This window comes from Primulina tabacum, chromosome 17 (assembly GCF_025594145.1).
Source record: "Primulina tabacum isolate GXHZ01 chromosome 17, ASM2559414v2, whole genome shotgun sequence".
NCBI classification, from domain to species: domain Eukaryota; kingdom Viridiplantae; phylum Streptophyta; class Magnoliopsida; order Lamiales; family Gesneriaceae; genus Primulina; species Primulina tabacum.
In genome coordinates, this window is record NC_134566.1 from 25,574,801 (window position 1) to 25,596,581 (window position 21,781).

A 21,781-nucleotide genomic window follows, 5' to 3' on the forward strand; every position below is an offset into this window, starting at 1 on the left:
ATCCTTAGCCAAGCTCATGTTACATGTATTGAAAGTCTTTATTAGCGGTAGTATACCAACGCATAAAAATTCAAAAAAAGGTAATAAAAAGAAAATCTGTCTACTGTATTAGATATTTGAATCTTAGCTCTCAATTTCTTCCTCCGGTCTCACATTTGGAATCGTCTGCCTCACATAATAACACAAACCCTACGGTCTGAAAACATGGAGGGGAACTTCCATGAATGTCCATCTATTACTGATTTTACAGCAAAAAAACAATCACATAAAAATGGTTCATTGTGGTCTCAGTAGGATGATCACGCGGTGATGTCCAACTCGAGTCTCACTTATCCGACCGAGGTGGCGAAGGACCTACAAGGCCAAAAGAAAGGGAAAATGGATAGATTGATTCGTGTCTGATCATGAAATCAATCAGCAAAATGCATTGAAGCGGAAGAGCCAATTAAACATGAATGCAATAAAATTGGCTAATCATTAGCAAAATAGTGGAGCAAATATCTTAGGAACAAAACCTTCACCTAAGCTGAGATACATTTGGAAGGACAAGGATCATACTAGAACCTTAAAATAATCAGAAGAATCCTAATAAACTTACGAATATTTATTAAAAATCATGTGTTTTCATTAGTGAATAAGAATCACTAACCGTCAATATTGCTTTTCCGGTATTGTCAAGCTTCATTGCAGGCCCTTTGACATCAGATTCCAGGAAGAAGTGTTTTCCCTTCACTGCATCCATCATTGCAATGTCACGTAATTCCTGAGCATGTTAAAGAGAAATCACTATTCGTACACCAAGTACCCCTGATAACCCAAAAAATTTGAAGCAGACGCATGAGAAACGAAAACATGTGAGTCATCTGTAAATTATATCAGTTTTATATCATCGATGATAAAATTTGAATCTCTTGCACTCAATTCTAAATCAAATAGGGCGACATATAATAAAAATAATAGGTCCCCAGCACTAGAAAGTCTCGCATTTCTAATCGATCTCTTTCCTCAAGGATTGCATCCTTAAAAGGAATACTGCCAACCACGAACCACCCACCAACCCACGTGAAGGCTAGCCTCACAACGAGAATCACTACTTACCAGAGCTCGGTCCAAGTTATTCTCTGTCAGCTTCACAACACAAAAGAAATTGGAACCCAGTCAGCATTGAAGAATTGTTTCAAGTACATGAGGAAGAGAAATAAAAAAGAATTGTTAAAATAACCTTTTTTCTTGGCGCTGTGATAAGCTGGGCATTTGCTTCAGCGTATGTTACCATATCACCAATTGCGGCATTGACCTTATCCAAAGTGAGCCTTTGTTTCATGTACCTGCAGATTAGTTACGGCTGAGCCATTGGGAAAAGGGACACTCGATATATAATGAAATTTGAAAATAATCTTAACGCGGTTTAGTAGTTTGTATATTTCAGATGCACTGGAACAACAGGGGTCCCAAAATGTAAGTCGCTTACGATGGCAAGGAATTTAGTTCGTCACCAGTAATATACCACACTGGAGGCGAGGCCCGACCCTTTTTCTCCTGGAATAAAAAATCAGAATCATAAAAATGTTTGAAATTGTCGATTTGGTTATTCAATCATAGTTTCAGCGTCCATCTCGTTCCAGGGGGAAAGAGACAAGTTTTGCTAGCTGAAGGGATGAACCCTTCAGAAATATCCAACCGGGCAGTTTTAACAACTTTAAAGAGTGGCACCATTGGAGAAACAACACAATATATGCTGAAGAAATTGACTCAGTTAAAGTGGCATCTTCGATATAAAGGAAGAGACTATTAGACTTGATTGATCAGCTTTTCTCCTCCTTACTAAAGATAAAAGAATGAGCTAATCACTGTTGCTAAATCTATGTTCAGTACAATTCGGATAACAGCTTCAAAAGTCTTTAGCTAGCTGATCAACTGAAGAGCGCTACGAGCCTAGCAGTACAACACAATTATCTGCCAAATATCCAAACTTGAATTCAAAGATAAAATTCCTCGTATCATCTCATCAATATAATCAGAAATTCATCATCATTAATATAGAGGAAGCATTTTACATTGTAGAAACATCATTACAGAAGATGGTAACAAACTATACAAAAAATTAAATAACAGAAATCATCAAAAAGAAGTTTCAATGACGATCGACATCTTGAACACATTTAACTTCAACTTGAGCATATTGGCATATTGATGAATCCAAAATTCAAACAACCTTTCTTGAGCAAAACAAATGAAACACAGACCGAGAAGACAAGAAGAGAAGCAATAAAATCACTTTGTAATTAGTTATAAGCCTTCAATTGGTAGAATTAAGTTACAGACATACTACTTTAAAATCGACAGCTTAAAAAGTATCATTTCACGTCCGTAAAGATTTTCTCAATTAGTCATCTTTATAGTTATATACATCATATGACCAAGACTATGCTACTAGGTATCATCTTAACGTTTTAAAATGTCGAAACATTGACAGGACAGGTACTAATGTCTCGTTGGCACAATAAAAACAATAGTTTCCCTTTGATGCATGTTGATATAAGACTTAGTTGTTTATCCCGTTTAGTAGGCCACAATAGAAATGGTTATCTGTACCTACAATAAGGATCCTGAATATTTATCCACTAGATAGGGAAAAATAGAGTGAATTTTGTGGTCAAAACTATGTTCCTACCTATCGGTTTCCCAATCGGTTAGAGTTGTTATCGGTTTCCCAATCGGTTAGAGTTGTATTCGCAATCAACAACTTTTCTACTTATTTTCCCGGTTTGATTTTTTTTTTATACATCATAATAAGAGATCACGTGATACTTAATACATAGAAAATCATTTGAATATATACGTATCTGAACATATTTGTACATATATAAAAAAAAGTAATTTTCATAAAAAAAAATTTCTCAAGAAACATTTTTCAATAAGGTATAGAAATTTAGAAACTATTTATAACACAAGTATTCTCTAAACTTAAGTTGTTGATACGGTTTGAAACCAAACTCTCCCTTCCTAAACTAGTTAGTATCTTCTTTTAGACTCCCCGTCTCCTAGACCCTTTGACATATACAGGTGCGAGAATTAGACATGCTCTACTATGCAATTTGAGAAGATTGTATGATAACTTAGTGTTAGAGTTAGGGTCCTATTTATAGGTAAGGAATTCAAGTAATGTGAAGAGTCTCATCATTAAAGGTTGTATTGTGTTGTCACCGTGAATACACCATGACAAGGCTTCTTTGGATATATTATGATACAGTTATTTCACTATAAATTAACGGGAATTAAGGCCACACTGTTGTGGAGTACCGGAGAATAAAAACTTTAAAACTTCTGCTACATTCTTGTTCAAACATTTCAGTTCAAAAGAAAAAAAAGGCTTACACCTATCACCTCTCCTTACTTGATTATGGCACAACTGCTACAATAATCCTTCAAGTTAATGATAGTAAATCTCTTATAATGCTAGGTAGGTGAAGAGTCTCCATGTCTCGCTCATAGCAAGGAGGAAAGTTTGTAACATCCACATCATCAAAACATGCATTAGATGAGTATTGCTCCATTACATGCACCGAATTTAAGTTTGCTAATAATAGGGACGTAGAAGGTCTCATGACACAGTTTTTCCATCGGTTCCATGTTCAAAGATCAAATACTGAGGATGTTCAAGGTCTCTAACTTCCAGATTATTCTTATACTTACATATTAAATTACAAGGAGAGGATGCTAGTCGTTGTCACCATCAAAATTATGTCACATTTAAACTCATCCTCTTAATATCATAATTTCACCATTAAATCATCTTATTCTCGTGATGAGAATTTGACAAGATTCTCAAAATTTACTGACTCACATTGAGTTTTCTGCAGTTGACTTAAGCAATTGTGCTAGACACAAATTAAATAATGAAAAAATTTCACCGAGATAAAATTGAATGAGTAAATAAAACAATTGGATTAGAAAAAAAAATATGCCAGAGGTTCCTCACTTTGGATGGTGCCGGCTCCTCAAGTTTTAAAGACTCGATTCCATTATCTACTTGGCTGATCCCTGGTTGCTTCCTATAACTGATGACACCAAGGAAGGAAACAAAAGATCACCTATCAATCAGTCGAGAAGACAATTTTGTTGCTTCAACAAATTGTACAATACCATTTGCTCGTCTCTGTATTGATACTAGTAATTCTTTCGGGTATATATGAAGGAACACAAGCAGAAACTGTCTCCAATTTCTTTTGCTGTCGCAAGGCTGCCTCTATTAATTTCTGCACTTACAATGAATAAATCACTCAATTCAGTTCATAGATTAGCTTGTCATTCCTCTTAGAGTTTAGTCTGAACTTTTAACTTTCACCATGCATGCTTGAAATTTTTTTGTAGATTGCCTTTCATCTAATCATTTCGAAAGATAAATTTATCAGACAGGATTATAGACGCTTAAATCTAATTCAAATGTCAATTATTAATTTTAAAAATACACCGCTGCCTCCATGTCAAACATATGAAATTTCATGTATAAACTTTTCAATCTGAGTGTCTTAACTCACCGTTAAGATTTTCATTTGAAGTATAAATCCATCAGTACCATACCACTTGTAAGTGACAATATACAAACCCCTAACTTTTTTTTTTTATCATTATACCTGCCAAATCGTCAGTAGCAGCTTCAATTCAAAAATTTCTTTGAAATTCAAATCCAATTGTCACAATATTCGATACTATAACATGTAAGAAGAATTAAATTCAATATGCAAAAACATTTTCCATCTTAGGCAATATTCAAACATTACCCACCAGAATCGCGCGTATCAACAAGCGAAGTAAAAAATACCTTAGCTTTGGGAATGGCTTGAGCCTCGTCGCTCAACCGATCCTTAATATTTTGAACCTGAAGCTCCATACCTTTCAATGCTGCATCTATGCCCGACAAATCGCTGATGCTGCTGGCCGGGTACACTATCCAATTTCAGAGGGAAAAAACAAATGAACAAGAGGAATCATCGCATAAATTTATCAATAACTTGAATTCTCAACTGTTTCGAGCAATCACAAACTGCTGGAGCTCCGCGATTCGAGAATTGAATTGGGAGATCAAAGAGTCAAGGGAAGCTCCCGCTTCTTTCACATCCATCTTTCTCTCTCTAGGTTTCGCAGTTCTCCGCTAATAGCGATTTTCTGCTTCTGGCGGGAAACACCTTATGACAAGCTTTTTAAACGTTGTTTTCGCCCCCCTTGAAAAAAACAAGAGTGAGTACATTCTAACACAAGGTATAACGAATTTATATTTATAATATAGATTAAATATAGGGAAAATTTATAATCTCTCTTTTTTTCCAAACTCAACTTTCTCCTTACTCCCTAATCCCTCAAAATCTTTGTTCTAACTCCCCATTTTTCTAAAATTTTCAAAACAATCTTTAATTCTTATGTTTTTGGTACGTGACATTGTTATACCTAACGAGTCTGTTCTTGAAGGCATATAGCCCCAATACATACAGCTACGTAAGGTTTTCAGCCTATATATCATGCTCAAATGATCGAATTTTTTTTAAATAAATGGCTCATCATGCTTCCGTATAATAAATTGAACATTTTACCTTTTTGACCAGAACACCGTCGGGTTAAATCCACCGAATTTTACTGACTGCTCCTCACAGTCCAACCACACAATCGCAACCGATGGTTTTTGACGCAGATTCCTTTAACAGCACTTAGCACAACCCTGTTTTATTTCCTACCTCATGGTGTATAGTAAAGTAGTTCAATTTGAAACTAATACATGAGATGGACAAAAGCCTTGATTCTTTTATTCAAATATATAAAATATTATTATATAGTAACCTCATGTATAGGAGGAGAAGCTTGTAACGGTCATAATATTACCATAAAATTTACATATACATACATTTAATTTTTTAAGATTTTATAACGGTCATAGACGACTAGTTTATACCCTATAAATATGATTTTACAAACACATTCAATCACTCCAAACTTACTCTCCCTCCCTAAAAATTTTCTTTATCAAAATTTTCGAAGAAGAAGAAGAAGATGGTTCTTTCAAGGTTATTTTGTATAATTATTTTGGTTAATATACTCATTAGTCTTGTATTTATCAGAGAATATCCGCCTCGCGTTTTTTCTTTATTTTTAAGAATGCATGTACTTATAATTTATCTTTTACTTTTTATTGTCATATTAATAGATTTAGAACTTAGCTAATAAAATGCATTGTTATTTTTTTAGTACCATCATATCAAATTTGGCAAAGCTCGAATTTGTTACGCTCGACATTACGGTAAAAAATTATATGCAATAGACTCTCAATATAGAAATGCATCTTGAGTCATTGAGTTTATGTGACACCATTAAAGAAAATAGTATCTCATCATCACAAGAAAAAACAAAAGTTATAATATTTTGCGTCGACATCTTGATGAATGATTAAAATGTGAATATCTCATTGAAAAAGATCTCATGGGTTTATGGAAAGGATTAAAGGAAATATTTGAACATATAGGGAAAGTTATACTTCCGACAGCCCCTAATGAATGAAATACGTTAAGATTCCAAGATTTTTAAAAAGTTAGTGATTACAATTCAGCGATGTATCGAATAATCCCACAATTTAAATTTTGTGTACATGAGGTTACGGAATCAGAAATATTTGAAAAAACATTTTCCACTTTTCACGCATCAAATATAACTCTACAACAACAACATAGAGCGCGTGGATTTGCGAGATATTCTGAACTTGTCGCATGTCTTCTTGTGGCGGAAAAGAACAACGAGCTGCTAATGAGAATCATCAGCCCTGACCCACTGGATCAACAAAATTTCCAAAAGTAAATGTTGTAAGTAAAAATGAATTTAAACCTAGAAACCAAAATCAAAGTCAAAGACAAGGTTTTGGTCGAGGTCGAAATCGAAGTCGTGGTCGTGGACGTGGAAGTGGTCGTGGTTGCGACCGTGGTTTTGAAAACAATCAAGATAGTTACTTCTATAACCCATCTCAAAAGGGCGTCACGAACCACCCACTGAAAAGGCATCATGAGAACATGAGTGTAAATGAAAATCACTCAAAACGATTTGAAACTTCTTGTTTTAGTTATGGCAATCCAGGACATTGGTCTCATTTTTTTCAAGCCCCCGAGCACCTTTGTAAACTCTATAAAGATTCAATAAAGGGAAAAGAAAAAGAGACTAACTTCACTGAGCACAGTGGCCGTTTGAGTTATTAACTCATTTTGATGCTGCTGATTTTCTGAATGATTTCTCTGAAAATGATCAATATATTTGTGAAATTGAAATGTAAAATATTTTATTTTTCATATGCTCATATGCTAATATTTTATTGTATAATTATGATACGCCTTATATTTTTCAATAAATTACATATGTATTACAAGTAATATTTTTCATTTCATATTTTTTTGAAATTCAAATATGAACACTACTATGAACAAAGCTAAACAAGGAACTAATTTCATGGAAGTTTGTATACCTGATAGTGGTACAACGCACACTATTTTCCGAGATAAAATATATTTCTTGGAACTAAAACCAACAAAAACAATGGTGAATACAATATCAGGTCCTGTAGAATTGATTAAAGATTGTTGTAAAGCAGATTTTTGTTACCTAATAGTACAAAATTTCTGATAAATGATGCTGTGTATTCACCACATTCGAAAAAAATTGTTGAGTTTTAATTACATATATTCCCATGAGTATGATAATCAGACAATAAATAAAGGAAATGAGAAATATGTGTGTCTTACCACATATAAATCAGGAAAAAAATATGTAGTTGAAAAACTACCGATGTTCTCTACTGGATTGCATTATACACATATAAGCCCAATTGAGTCAAACATGGTAGTTGATAATTTTTCAATATTAATCAATTGGGATGATCGATTAGGACATCCTGGTTCAACAATGATGCGAAGAATTATAGAAAATACACATGATCATCCGCTGAAAGACCAGAAAATCTTTCAAAATAATAAATTTCAATGCAAAGCATGTTCTCTTTGGAACTTTATTATAAGACCATCACCAGCTAAAATTCAAACTGAATCACCTATATTTCTTGAACGTATTCAAGGTGATATTTGTGGACAATTCATCCACCATGTGGATCATTTAGATATTTTATGGTATTGATTGATGCATCCAGCATATGGTCACATGTATGTTTATTATCAATTCAGAATGTGGCATTTTCAAGATTACTTGCTCAAATAAAATTGTTGAATCAATTTCCCGATCATACAATCAAGAAAATAAGACTTTATAATGCTGTGAATTTATTTCACAGACTTTCAATGATTATTGTATGTAAATAGGAATCATTGTTGAACATCATGTTGCTCATGTACATACACAAAATAAATTAACTGAATCATTGATTAAACGTTTACAACTGATTGCTAGAATAATGATTATGAAAACAAAACTCTATGTTTCTATATGAAGACATGCAATTTTACATGTTGCTGCATTAATTCGCATCAGACCAAGTGCATATCATAAATATTCTCCATTGCAGCTTGCCTTTGATAAAGAACCAGACATTTCTCATTTGAGAATTTTTGGATGTATGATATATGTGTCTATTGCACTGCCTCAACGAACAAAAATGAGACATCAAAGAAAGATCGGAATTTATATTTGTTATGATAGCCCATCAATCATTTGATATCTTGAGCCTCAAACAGGCGACGTGTTTACAACACGTTTTCCTGATTATCATTTTAATGAGAAAATCTTCCCAATGTTAGGGGGGAGAAAAGAAACATATCGAAAAAGAAATTACATGATATACATCATCATTGTTACATCTGGATCCAAGAACTAAACAATGTGAAAAAGATGTACAACAAATTGTGCATTTGCAAATAATATCAAATCAAATACCGGATGCATTTGAAGACACAAAATGGGTAACTAAATCATATATACATGTTGTAAATGCCCCTGCTCGAATTGAAATTCCAAAGAAACAAATTGAAGACACTTATGATGTCGTAAAACGATTGAAACGTGGAAGACCAATCGCTTCCAATGATAAAAATCATCAAAAACGAAAAAGCATAGACAAACACGATGATCACAAAATAGATAATGATATTCCGGTAGAAATATATGATGATGAAAATTTTCTGTTAGAACCACAGACTGATGAGAATCGTGAAATAGTAAGATATAAAGCTCGACTTGTTGCACAAGATTTTTCTCAAAGACCTGGAATTGATTATGAAGAAACGTATTCTCCTATTATGGATGCAATTACGTTTCTGTATTTGATTAATTTGACGGTATCTGAAAATCTAGAAATGCGTCTTATGGATGTTGTCACAACTAACTTACATCGATCACTCGATATATATATATATATATATATATATATATATATATATATATATATATAAATCCCTCAAAGATTTAAGATGTCTGAAACACAAAGTTCAAAACTCAAAGAATGTTATTCTTTGAAATTGCAAAGATCATTATATAGGATAAAACAATCTGGTTGAATGTAGTATAATCGACTAAGTGAACACTTAATGAAAAAGTATATATAAATAATTCAATATGCCCTTACGTTTTCATTAAGAAAACAACATCCGGATGCGTAATTATTGTTGTATATCTTGATGATTTAAATATCATTAGAACAAATAAGAAAATTCAAGAAGTTGTATCGTACCTGAAGAAAGAATTTGAAATAAAGAACTTTGGAAAAACAAAGTATTGTCTGAGTTTGCAAATTGGACAAAAAGAATGTGAAATATTTGTTCACCAATCAAATTATACAGAAAAGGTCCTTAAACGTTTTAATATGATTAAATCAAATCCTTTCACTACTCCAATGGTTGTTAGATCATTAAACATAGAAAATGATCCATTCCGTCCATGCGAAGATGATGAAGTTATTCTCGGTCCATAAGTACCATATCTAAGTGCTATTGGTTTCCTTATGTATCTTGCAAATTTTACAAGACCTAATATATTTTTTGCTGTAGATTTATTGACAAGATTTAGCTAATACCAAAAAAAAGACACTGGAACAAAATTAAACATATATTATGTTATCTACTAGGAACGACATACTTGAGACTTTTGTAAACAAAATATATCAATCAAAGCATAATTGGTTATGCTGATGCTGGGTATTTATCCGATCCACACAAGGCACGTTCACAAACCGGATATGTATTTACTCGTGGAGGCACTGCAATTTCTTGGCGTTCACAAAAACAAACACTCGTAATAACTTCATCAAATCACGCCGAGATTATTGCACTACATGAAGCAAGTCGTGAATGTGTATGGCTAAAATCAATGAACGAACATATCCAATTCTCATGCGGATTATCATTCGACAAGAAGCATGCGATATTAGAAGATAATGTTGCATATGTTTCTCAAATGAAAGAGGGATATATAAAAAGTGACAGAACTAAACATATCCCCCCAAGTTCTTCGCATTCACCCAAGAGCTTGAGAAGAATAAAGATATTGATATTCGTTACATTTAATCAAGTGAAAATTCATCATATCTTTTCACAAAGGTGCTTCCTATGATAATATTCATAAAGCATAGATATAATATTAGGATGCGCAATCTACGAAATTTTTGAAGAATTGTTCGTGTTAACATGAAGGAGAATTTACGTGACTACACTCTTTTTCCCTTACTATGATTTATCCCAATGGGTTTTCCTAGTAAGATTTTTAACAAAGTAGTATAAAACACGTAATGAAGACAATCATTGTATCATGATCATCATCACAAGGGAGAGTGTTCAAAAATAGGAGTTGAAATATTTGAATGTTGAAAATAACAGTTGTAAATATTGAAAATTAGTGTGTGATTATGTATGTTATGATGTATTTATTTTTGGATTATCTCCAAAAAAATTATATAAATAAGTCTCTCAATTTGTGAAGAAAATCATAATCGAGTAGAGAGAAAATTTTATAAAATGTGTAGTTTGATATATTTTGTAAGTTTGAGGTTTTTACTTTTTACCGTAAATTTTTACTTTTAACAGTCCAATATATTGGATTATTCAGCCAATTTTATTCACAAAACTAAAAAATGAATCAAATTACATCCACACCCTCTAAAGATCTAATCAAATTACATGAGCTTGAAACTTTGTAATGTTAACCAAAACCTCAAGAATCAATCTGATTATTCAAACAATGTAAAATATCAATTTTAACCACTATTGACATGCAATATTTTTGATTTTATATGTTTCGTTAGATCTTGTAACTATGTTTTTTCAATTTTAATGATTCTTTCTATAATAATATAATTAAATTATCAATATTAGTGTTAAATTTTTTTATGTATGTGGTTTAAAATATTTCTCGAGATACGTATGTTTGTTTGAAAATGTAATTATAATTTTAGCAATGATATTAATCATATAATTATATAATTTTGACAATAAGGACTAAAAGTGATTTAAAAAAACTTATTTACAGGATTATAATTGATTTAATATAACATATGTTGGGATCGATTAGGGGGTAATCGTTGAGCTACAATAGCTCGGTTCTTGAAATATTGAACACCGATGAATTGAATCGAGTTTGGTTAAAAACCAAGCGGAAGATACTCGAAATAATCCTTCGTAAAAACCGATTAAATATTTTGTAAACCATTTAAAATATATGCAAGTTGAATGAGTAAAAATATTCAGTTGAAGCATTTTATCAAATACTTGGTATACAATATTTTGATATTTGAAGAACACATAAAATGCTTCAACAATGCATCTTTAAAAACAGTGAAAATGATAAGAAAATGCAATAAAAAAATAGATACGAATTTGTTTATGGATGTTCGGAGATTTCAAACACTCCTACGTCACCCCTTCTTCCCCTTGGGAAGGATCCACTAGAAGACTTTGATTTATACAACTACTTGTACAAATCCATTCCGGAAGGGCAGCACCCAACTAGAACTCCTAGCATTCAAGATTGTAGGCAGCACCTCAAAATCAGCATATTGTTTAATGTCTCATATGCAAAGACTACATACACAAGTTTATTGTCTTTGTGCAAGACTCACTCAACTAATCTTTGAAGTTCAACTCTCTTGTATATGTGTGAGTGATTTTGTATAAGGAATTTATCATTTACAGTGTATATCTCAAATGTATCCTCACACAAGGGCTTGTGCTCTCAACTAGCTGATATCTTCATGCTAACTGCCCATGCTTTGAATCCACTTCAAAAGCTGTTGTTTGATCTTCAATATGTTGTATTTATAGGCTCCAACACTGATATATACGTTAGACACAGGAATATGACCGTTGGAAAGTTTCTGTACTGTTTCTGGAATTGCAACGGTCAAATTCGTCTTGCTGGACATTTTCTCGACTGGTCAACTCTGGTCAACTCAACTGGTCAATCAGTTCAACTGGTTCAGTTAGTCTGGTTCAGTTCAACTGGTTCAGTTGGACTGGTTCAACTGGTCTTCAGCTGGTCTGGTTCAGTTTCAGCTGGTTCAGTTCAGCTGGTCTGGTTCAACTGTTCTTCAGCTGGTCTGGTTCAGTTTCAGTTGGTCAGCAGCTGGTTCAGTTCAGTTGGTTGGTCACCTGGTCAGCAGTTGGTTCAGTTGGTTCAGTTTCAGCTGGTGTGCTGAAATCAGCCTAGCTGATTTCAGTTTGTGCAGAACCAGTAACTTCATCGTCATTTATCAGCATCTTAAGCTTTGATTCAGACTTTGACTTCTGAAGATGATTTGTAGATCATCGTCTTATCTTTCCAACGCATACTGAATCGATTCATTTCGATAGCCGAGCTGAGAGATATGACCAAAATACCGCAGCTGCTCAAACTCAACTGATTGCTGTTTTCGTGTGATCAGTTCGGTAATTGAGCGATCAGTTAGACCATGATAACATCCGATTTTTCCCAACTGACATGAAATACGATTTGTTCCAAATTGAGTTTTCTAATCAGTCCAATTGGCGGATTGTCATTTGGATAATTCATTTGAGAGATATCATCAAAATACCGAAGCTCGCCAGAAATTCAGTTTGTGCAAAATTCAGTTTCAGCTTGCTTCCTGTGTTTGCAACTTCACACTTGAGTAAATATGTTAGAAACACAATAACAAGTTTTGTTAACATCAAAATCAAGATTGCGAACTTGAAAAGTTCCAACAACATACATGAGATTTAAAGTAGCATACATGACTAAAAAATAAAAATCTCACAAATCAATACATACAAAACTAAAATTGACATTTATTCTTCAAACAATTTGGATATGACAATGTAATTAGATATTAAAAAAAAGGAAAAAATGAAAAGAAGTGTTTTTCAGTGTATAAATATATATGAATTTCATATATTTCCAACCAATCTCGATCGAGAATAAAAGAACTTGTAATAAGAATTGTAAATATTGAAAATTAGTGTGTGATGATTTATAAAATGATGTATTTATTTTTGGATTATTTTCAAAGAAATTCTATAAATAGGTCTATCAATTTGTGAAGAAAACACACGATTGAGTAGATAAAATTTTATAAAATGTGTAGTTTAATATATTTTGTGAGTTTGAGATTTTATTTTTTACCGTAAATTGTACTTTTAACAAAAATATGATAAAGATAAATAAATACTTTTATAAAATTTAAAAGATAAACAATTATTCTAAATAATTACAAAAAATTTTAAAGATTTTTTTTACATTATCCAAATTTATTATAATCTCTATTTTTTTCCGCAAAAATATTTAACACCGAAAAGTATGATGGACACACCATGTGCATGTGACACTGGCTATTAGTTGGATTTGTAGACTGAATACTTTTCTTTTCCAAAAAATAGTGAATATTTGGATTATCATTTTAGGAAAGTTATCTACATTTCGATCATCAATACAATAATATTTTGTAATGAATGACTGTAACATTTCTTTGTTTCAATACAATTATTATATAATTTCATTGCGATCAAGATATTAATAATTTCATCATATTTTATAGCAAATACATCACTCAATTAGAGTGAGTAAACTGTATTCTCTTACGGTAAACGTGTTTGGTATGTTTGATTGTCGTAATTTTGAGGTTGCAAACAATCAGTATTTTGAGAAAAACCTTAAACTTTAAATCCACATAGAATCCCGATCATAGTTATAAACAAATGATAAATTTTGTTAAATGGTTCTTCTCCAAATGCTAAACAATCATTATTTTGATTGAACATTGGTAACCATTTGCATATATGTTATATTCATATTTCATCTAAAGTTGGAGTTAAATTCTATAAATGATAGTCATAATTCATTTCGTTATCTTTATACGTCGATTTATCATCCATATATTATGCATTTTATCTAACAAATCAGACAATACTTATATTATCATTATTGTCATTGTTGTCCACAAAATTAAAATTCATGTCAAACAATATTATATTTTTTTATTATTTTATATACATATAGCTAGACTATATTATTAAAGTTGAACCCTACGCTCAAAAAACTAACTTTGATGTCGTTGTCTAGTTAAAATATAAAGAATAACCCTCTCAGATAACAAAATTTATCCATTTCTATTTGATAAAAGTATAATTTAATAAATTTTTCACTCATATATAACTTTTCTATTTCATCCATTTTTCAAAATTTTGAAAATTACTATAGTGAGTTTTTTTAATTTTATGTGGACTTTTGATTATTCTGATTTATTTTATTGATAATATTACTCATACATAAAAAAAATATTATCATACACACATCGTATGTAAAGGAAAACTAGTAATAGCTAGCCATGGGATGTTGCATAGATGAAAAATTCAAGAAATATGTAAAGGAAACTAGTAATGGCCATGGGATGTTGCATAGATGAAAAATTCAACCAAAAGGAGCAAAAGTCAACTTCAATTGATTCAATAGCAATAACAGTTAAATGGAAAATATGGAACATCAAATGTCTATTAGCATCCACCCATCTCCTACTTGAAGAAGTTCCAAGGTCACATTTAATTACTAAAAATGTAATCAAGAGCATCTCTTAAGAATGAAAATGCATCCCACAATGAGTGAGATTGGCTTAAACAATGGGATGACCTTGTAGGGAAATCAAGAGCTATCTTCATGAAGGGGAAATCAGATCTGCTAGTTTGGGAGCTTGTCAACTTAACAAATGAATCACTAGAAGAAATTTTAGGAGCAGGTGCCTGTAAAAAGAAGCAGCAAGATGAACAGCAATAACTTACCACTGGAATGATAATACTCGAGTTTAATACCCGTATCGTATTCCAAGAACCCTACAGCTCTAATGCCAAAACTCGTTACAGAAACCGTTTTGTGGCCCCTTGCTTGATACAATTTCTGAGAATGAATCCACCAATTGCCCAGCCAAACTACTAGGATCATCAATTAATGTTTGTATGAAAGTGTTTACCACTCTGCGCTCCTGCTTAGTTGAGATAAGACTGAACCATGTCAGTAGCTTTAGTCTAAAATCATGTTTAATGTGACCCTCACATTCCAGCCAACGTATGATCTTGACGCAATATTCAAAATTCTCGTCCAAGCATTCGTTTTGGACTTGGCATGGAGATCCATTTGTCAGAGTGCTATCAGAATCCTGTAACTCTCCGTTGGTGCTAAGTCTCCTCTTCTTGGAGGCAGTTAACTTAGAGTCAACAGCTGGTACATCCCCATGTTTTTCATGATTCCAATTATGAGGGACATCACTGCCATGCGACCTTGCAACAACATTTCTTTGTAGGTCGTGAGAAAAGGTGTAATCATCCACCTCAACTGGTTGCCCTAAAGTGCATCCATCACCTTTATCTCTAGATGACTCAATTGGAGGGGTAAACTCCACATTCAGATCAGGAACTGAAACATTCAAGTCAAGTTCACGAGGAATAGGCGGCAACCTTTTTTCCTGTGGAGTTTCTAGTTTAACAGTATTACAACCACTAAAGCATTTCTCAATATCAATTTTGCGGAATGACTCAAAAAACCCTTGTTCTTGAGCCCATGCAAGCCTTAAGATTTTCCCAAGGTCTCGAACCTTGAAACCTGAGTCTGATTCAATGTCTACTCCATTTCTATGCTCTTGCCTGGAACTAGAGCTCCCCATATTGTGTGAAGAATTCTCCTTTTCAGGACTTCCTGACACAGAAGAAGAGTTTCTATGAATTATTTCAACACTCTTCGTGAAACACTTTGCTTCAGAGTGGCCAATGTCCCCAGTCTCTATAAAAGACACTATCCTGAAGGAGTACTCTGTGCAAGGCTGCAGATTGGATATCCAAATCCTTCTCTGATCTCTTGGAAAGACACAAACAGGCTCTTTGGAGTATGTCTCTTCTCTAGTCTTGCAATACCAGAGTTTGTAGCCCTTAATATCATCATTTGGTGCAGTAGAAAATTCAATCAATAGAACCACAGCAGAAGAAGAAGTCACTTCTTCGAATAGGAACTTGCAAGCTGCGGGAAGTGAACCCTCTGCCAGGGGAGGAAATAGTAAAACAATTGCATACGACAATGTAATTTTCTCATTATTTCACCAAAAAGGAACACAGAATTACCAATGGAATCAAGTGCTGAGGAGGTAGACTTTGAAGATATCCATTCATCAGCTTTATCAACTGCAAGAGAGCATAAATTCTGAACAACAGCTGCTACAGAGAGTCTACTCACAATTCCTCGAGCCATCTTGGCCGATACTCCATCAACTGGACCCACATCTGCTTCTAACTTGGCTTTGGCTTCTTTAACAATTTCATGCAGTTCACAGAATCTGGAAGTCCCATCCAAGAGCCTGAAACTTAGGAATATCCTATAACATAGGGCATCCACACGGCGAGCATCCTTAGCTACACTTAACTGTTTCTTCCAGCATCTGACAAAGTAGACCACATTTTAAAAAGTCTCAACATATATGAGATCGAAGAAAAGAAAGGACTTGATCTATATACTTGATCTTTGAATACAAAATGCAATTGTGTGCAATTACTGATTAAGGAAATGAAACAAACCAAGCAGCTCAACTTTCAGATTAAACAAGTGCTTACAGCAAAATTTTGTAGCATGACAAAGCAAGCCAGGACATCTCTTATAATGTTAAGCTAGTTTAAAAAACAAACTGAACTCAAAAAATGTCTTGCTTTTTAAATCAGCTTAATTACAATCTTAGGGCTATCCACTAGCTTCTCAGCTCGGCGAGGGAGCGTAAAAGAAAGGGAAGAAGAAATAATAGGAGTTGGCGAGCACTATTTCTTTTATGGGCCTTGGATGGAAGAATTTAACTAATCTCCCAGGTCACAAATTGATACAGCAAACAAGATTTTACCAACAATGGTCCAAAAGAAGGAACTGAAATGAGAGCAGCCAACATAAAACAGCTTACCCAAGTATCCCTGAAACTTTGCCACAATTAGCACAGCAGTAGCTTCCATCCAACTGCATCAAAGGTCCAAGATCAACGACCCCCACCTTACTACGTTGGAAGGCACATTCAATGTGGCAAGACAAGCCACAAGAGTCTCCCACAACAGATTCAGAGGTGCATTCCAACCAAAGACTTGGATCCTTGTTGTCATCAAATAAATGACAAATGCAGCAAGAGCACCTCTTGCAAAATGTGTCATCCATTGATAGAGTGGCTCGACATGCAGAATTTTTACAGATCCATGCATTAGAAAATTTGAAATCAACACGTGGTTCAGGACTCGGCAAAATTCGAACAGGGTTTTCCCCCTTCCGCTGCTGTTTCCTGGACTGTTGTTGCTGATCTTTAGGACTTGAAAATGCTCGTTTGAGGTCATGAGTCTTATTTGTTTTCTTACAAGCCTTGGAAAGCTGTTCGTCCATCATGCACTTCTGAAGCAGAATGCTTCTTTAACTCAATTCCGAAATGTCTTCTTTCCCTTTGATCTATTCTCAAACCTGCTCATAAATTCTCGAAGCATCATTTCGCAAACCAATTTTCTCTCATTGACTTTGCAATTAGGCTGAAATTCTTGAGCGTAAAAAATCTGGATTAAAATTGCATTTAGACTTGAATAAGAGTGCATCAATGTCACGGCATTCTCAAATGGACACATAATAACATAAATAAATGACAACTGAAAGCAACTTAGCCTTTTAAGAAGATCACAGCATAATATTGGATGCATCAGTACAACCAAGAAGGAAGACAGAAAAAGCATTGAACAAATCACACGTTAGTAATTCATGTGTAAGGATTATTTCTTTGAGCACTTTTTAACCTTCAATAAACTAATATGAATCAGCATTGTCATCGAGACTTGTTCTCATAATAAATTATAAATAGAATGTTACGGCTGTCAAGGATTAAATTTTCTGTTACCCTTATCACGCACCAAAAAACATGCCCTTATCCTTCTCAAAAGTTTAGCACAAATTCGTACATCACATGACAACTAGCTTTTCTATGCTTCACCAGGAACTTACAGAATTTTCAAACTTTATCCATATTATTTTACCAAATTCCACTATTCAGCCAAACTATTCAATAACTTTTAGCATATGGTAAATCTGGATGTATGATAGGAGTACAAGTAACGGCATCATGTTTAATCAGCAACTACAAAAATTCGATGTCGAAGCATCTTCACAAAAATAAGACATCTACCTTCAAGGCATCACAATCTATCTCAACTCTAGTTACAAACACAAGGCTACCGAAACATGGATGTTATTCTCTTTTACACCTTGTCACAACGTGAAAAGTGAGTTGTTCTTTAGAGATTTACACAAACCTAAAAGGTTGAACAGAAGGACGAGTAGCACTACATTTTTGCACGCGTGAGCAGATGGCACTGAAATAAGAACTACAATAGCACCAAGGCCTCCCAAACAAATCAAGTCCAAACACGTGTCACAGGTTGGATTCAATTCTCAAACATCAACCATTTTCATCTTAAAATTCAAAACAGTAACTTAACAAGCATAGTAAATTCCAGAAACCTCAATCTGCATAAGTTCATCTACAAGAGGGAAAAAAATGCTGAATTCAATAGCAGCATATGCATAATTGCAATGAATGCCGGCAAGGGGAAAAACTAGCGGGGGATAATCCCCATCACTTGAAAATTTAATGTTTTGAGATATAATTTTCCAAAAGGTGAAAACTTTGCCTCCAGAATGTAGTAAATGCCACCCTCACCAACCAATTGGCAACCATGACTCCTTCCACTAAATTTTGGGCCAGGACATCATAACAAGAAACCAGTAAAAGTCCAATGAAAACTCATAACAAGCCCAGCTGGAAAAAGCTTATTTGACGTTCAACATGACACAACCACACAAACTTTAGTTAAAACAAGAACGTGAATAAAACAACAAGTTCAGCCAAGGAACAACAGAATCAGCTAAAATACATCCAAATCAAAAACCCATCAAACAAACGAGAAAAATCACCATGGAAGGCCAATGCTGACCCGTTGCTGCAGCTCTAAACTAAGGACCTAAACCCCTGCAGAGACACCCAAAACAACAAGATTCAAAAGATAGAAATCCATGAAATTTGCAGCAATAATAATGCTATTTAAAAGGAATTAGAAAACAAACACCATACTCCAAAAAAAAAAAAACTAAAAATCATACCGCCGCGGCTGGCGGGTGGTAGTCTCTCTAGGGCATAAAATTGAGGTACATGAATGGGAAATCAGAGCAGAGATTGGGAGAAGACAGATCGATTCTGACTGTACATGTGAAGACCAGATCCAATACTATACCTTTATTGACTTATTTATTAGCACACATTTTTTCTTTAATAATAATAATTTTCTATCTAGCCACGCTATTATTCCACAAATACTTTAAAATAATATCTAAAATAATTAAATACAAATATTACACATGCATATACATTAAATCTATAATAAAATATAATTTTATATATTATTAATTTTTGTGTGAAATACAGTTATATACACTAATCTTTTAAGGAAAACTATTGATAACACTTCATCTCAAAGATAACTTTGTTCTGTCTCCTTAATCATTTAAATTTTTCGAAAATACCCTCAATTTTCATAATTATTATACGTGACATTGTTATACCTATCAAACATGTTTTTAAAGACATATAGCCCAAATACATGCAGCTACACAAAGTTTCCAACCTATATACCATGTTTCAGATGTTTGAGTTTTTTTTTATAAATGACTCATCATGCTTCCATGTAATAAATTGAATAGTTTACCACTTTGATCGGAGTACCGACGGGTTGTATCCATCTGGTTTTATAGACTGCTCCCCACAGTCTAACCACACATGAATAACAAATGGTTCCTGACGTAGATTCCTTCGACAACACCTAACACATTCCCGTTTCGTTTTATACCTCATGGTGTATAGTAAAATAATTCAATTTGAAAATAATATATGAGATGAACAATAAGTCTTGGTCTTTTTATCCAAACATAAAATTTATTAATACAAAGTAACATCCTGTAGAAAGAATGAACTTCCTTAGCTATTTATAGTAGCTATAATATAACACATAAACTTAGAAAGAGAAATATTAAAATTTATTTAAAATAAAATGAAGAGATTGAATGATTTTCTCATCTTCCTTCTGCCTTGATATTTATAGAATTCTTGATGGATTAGAAATTCGGACTTCAAATCTTATGCATTATTCTGCCAGTTATGGCCGACAACAACCTGTGAGTGGTAGTCCCTTTAACCACTAGTTAATGACTTGTCTTTATAGGTGGTTGAGTGGCTCATCTTCCACTAGTTATTGGAATCGTCTTTTAGTGGTGGTCCATCCTCCACTAATGGAGTGGTTGGATAGTATGCCTACTTTATCTTTGTTGGGGAATCTTCTACTTTTTTATGGTCCTCGAAGAAATTGTTTTTTGTGTGGTCCTTCATCACTTGATCATGTTTCTACAAGATGCTTTCGGTCAGATCTTGGCCGAAAAACATTTCTCGAATTCTGACTCTTTCTAATTTGGGCATTCTAGGCATATGCCTTCTGACCATCTTCACACATGAGCTACAGAATTTTCGGCGAGTGTTTTACTCCTTGACAGCTTGTTATTCTACACAAGATTTATTTCTTTTCAAATAGGTCTTCTGCAAAACTTGTTGTTTTTTATGTCATAGTATTTAACCAGGGGCGGTCCTAAGAAAAAAGAGGCATTGGACGATAAAATATTTCTTCAAGTGATACTACACCAAGAACAACCACAAAAAAATAATTGAACTATAAAGAATTATCCTTCACATTCATAATTATAAAATTATCCAAAAAAATTCACAATGAACTATTAAAATTCAAAATGCATGTGCTAATTTAATTTAACACCAGTTAATTTAGCAATTCAAAATCAAATTCAACAAAAGTCCCAAATTTCAAAATTAGGTTTTGAAAATTCATACCTCTAATCTTCGACGATAAAAAATTTACTAAGGGATGACGAGGAGCAACGATGAGTACTGAAACAAAATTGAGATGATAGAAGACAATTGGAATGGATGTTAGAGATTGGTCAGATCGTATAGCTTCATCCGCCGAAATCGAAAATTGAGTCTTACGATTTGAGTATTGAAAATGCTGCTGTTATAATTTTTTTATCATATTTAGGTCTTATTATATATATAATATAATTAAAGTAATTATTTGGGTCCCAATACTATTATATATATATATATATATATTTAAAAAATTTGGGGCCCCCATCAAAATGGGGCCCTGGACATGGGCCCAGTTTGCCCTTGGAAAGGGCCGACCCTGTATTTAACACA

General features: G+C 33.5%; 2 protein-coding genes across 5 annotated transcripts; both read right to left on the reverse strand.

The window, feature by feature from the left end:
* Positions 1-61: 61 nt before the first annotated feature.
* On the reverse strand, positions 62-5,195 carry LOC142531218 (SKA complex subunit 1 homolog). 2 transcript variants are annotated; one of them, XM_075637305.1, is made up of 9 exons: positions 5,029-5,195; positions 4,826-4,950; positions 4,147-4,259; positions 3,983-4,055; positions 1,472-1,539; positions 1,223-1,328; positions 1,099-1,128; positions 650-763; positions 62-354 (listed from the first exon to the last, which is right to left on the reverse strand). In XM_075637305.1, the coding sequence occupies exons 1-9, from the start codon at positions 5,123-5,125 to the stop codon at positions 277-279; spliced, it is 804 nt and encodes a 267-aa protein (XP_075493420.1). In that variant the 5' UTR covers positions 5,126-5,195; the 3' UTR covers positions 62-276. The 2 variants fall into 2 exon arrangements, with proteins under 2 accessions (XP_075493420.1, XP_075493418.1); XM_075637303.1 differs by having other exon boundaries at positions 3,983-4,061; positions 5,029-5,193.
* A 9,682-nt stretch (positions 5,196-14,877) lies between these two features.
* LOC142530798 (VIN3-like protein 1) lies at positions 14,878-19,780 on the reverse strand. Of its 3 annotated transcripts, none has more exons than XM_075636637.1 (5): positions 19,627-19,780; positions 19,441-19,495; positions 17,405-17,943; positions 16,584-16,897; positions 14,878-16,500 (listed from the first exon to the last, which is right to left on the reverse strand). In XM_075636637.1, the coding sequence occupies exons 3-5, from the start codon at positions 17,869-17,871 to the stop codon at positions 15,314-15,316; spliced, it is 1,968 nt and encodes a 655-aa protein (XP_075492752.1). In that variant the 5' UTR covers positions 17,872-17,943; positions 19,441-19,495; positions 19,627-19,780; the 3' UTR covers positions 14,878-15,313. The 3 variants fall into 3 exon arrangements, with proteins under 3 accessions (XP_075492752.1, XP_075492751.1, XP_075492750.1); XM_075636636.1 differs by having other exon boundaries at positions 17,405-18,008; XM_075636635.1 differs by having other exon boundaries at positions 17,405-18,032.
* Between the last annotated feature and the right edge of the window lie 2,001 nt (positions 19,781-21,781).

Coding starts and splice junctions, on each gene's coding strand:
- LOC142531218 (XM_075637303.1), bottom strand. CDS start 5,125: ATGGATGTGAAAGAAGCGGGAGCTTCCCTTGACTCTTTGATCTCCCAA. Junction 4,260..4,825: donor AAGCCATTCCCAAAGCTAAG/GTATTTTTTACT, acceptor TTGTAAGTGCAG/AAATTAATAGAGGCAGCCTT. Junction 1,329..1,471: donor GAACTAAATTCCTTGCCATC/GTAAGCGACTTA, acceptor ACTAATCTGCAG/GTACATGAAACAAAGGCTCA.
- LOC142530798 (XM_075636637.1), bottom strand. CDS start 17,871: ATGATGGACGAACAGCTTTCCAAGGCTTGTAAGAAAACAAATAAGACT. Junction 16,898..17,404: donor AAAGTTTCAGGGATACTTGG/GTAAGCTGTTTT, acceptor CTACTTTGTCAG/ATGCTGGAAGAAACAGTTAA. Junction 16,501..16,583: donor CTCAGCACTTGATTCCATTG/GTAATTCTGTGT, acceptor CTCCCCTGGCAG/AGGGTTCACTTCCCGCAGCT.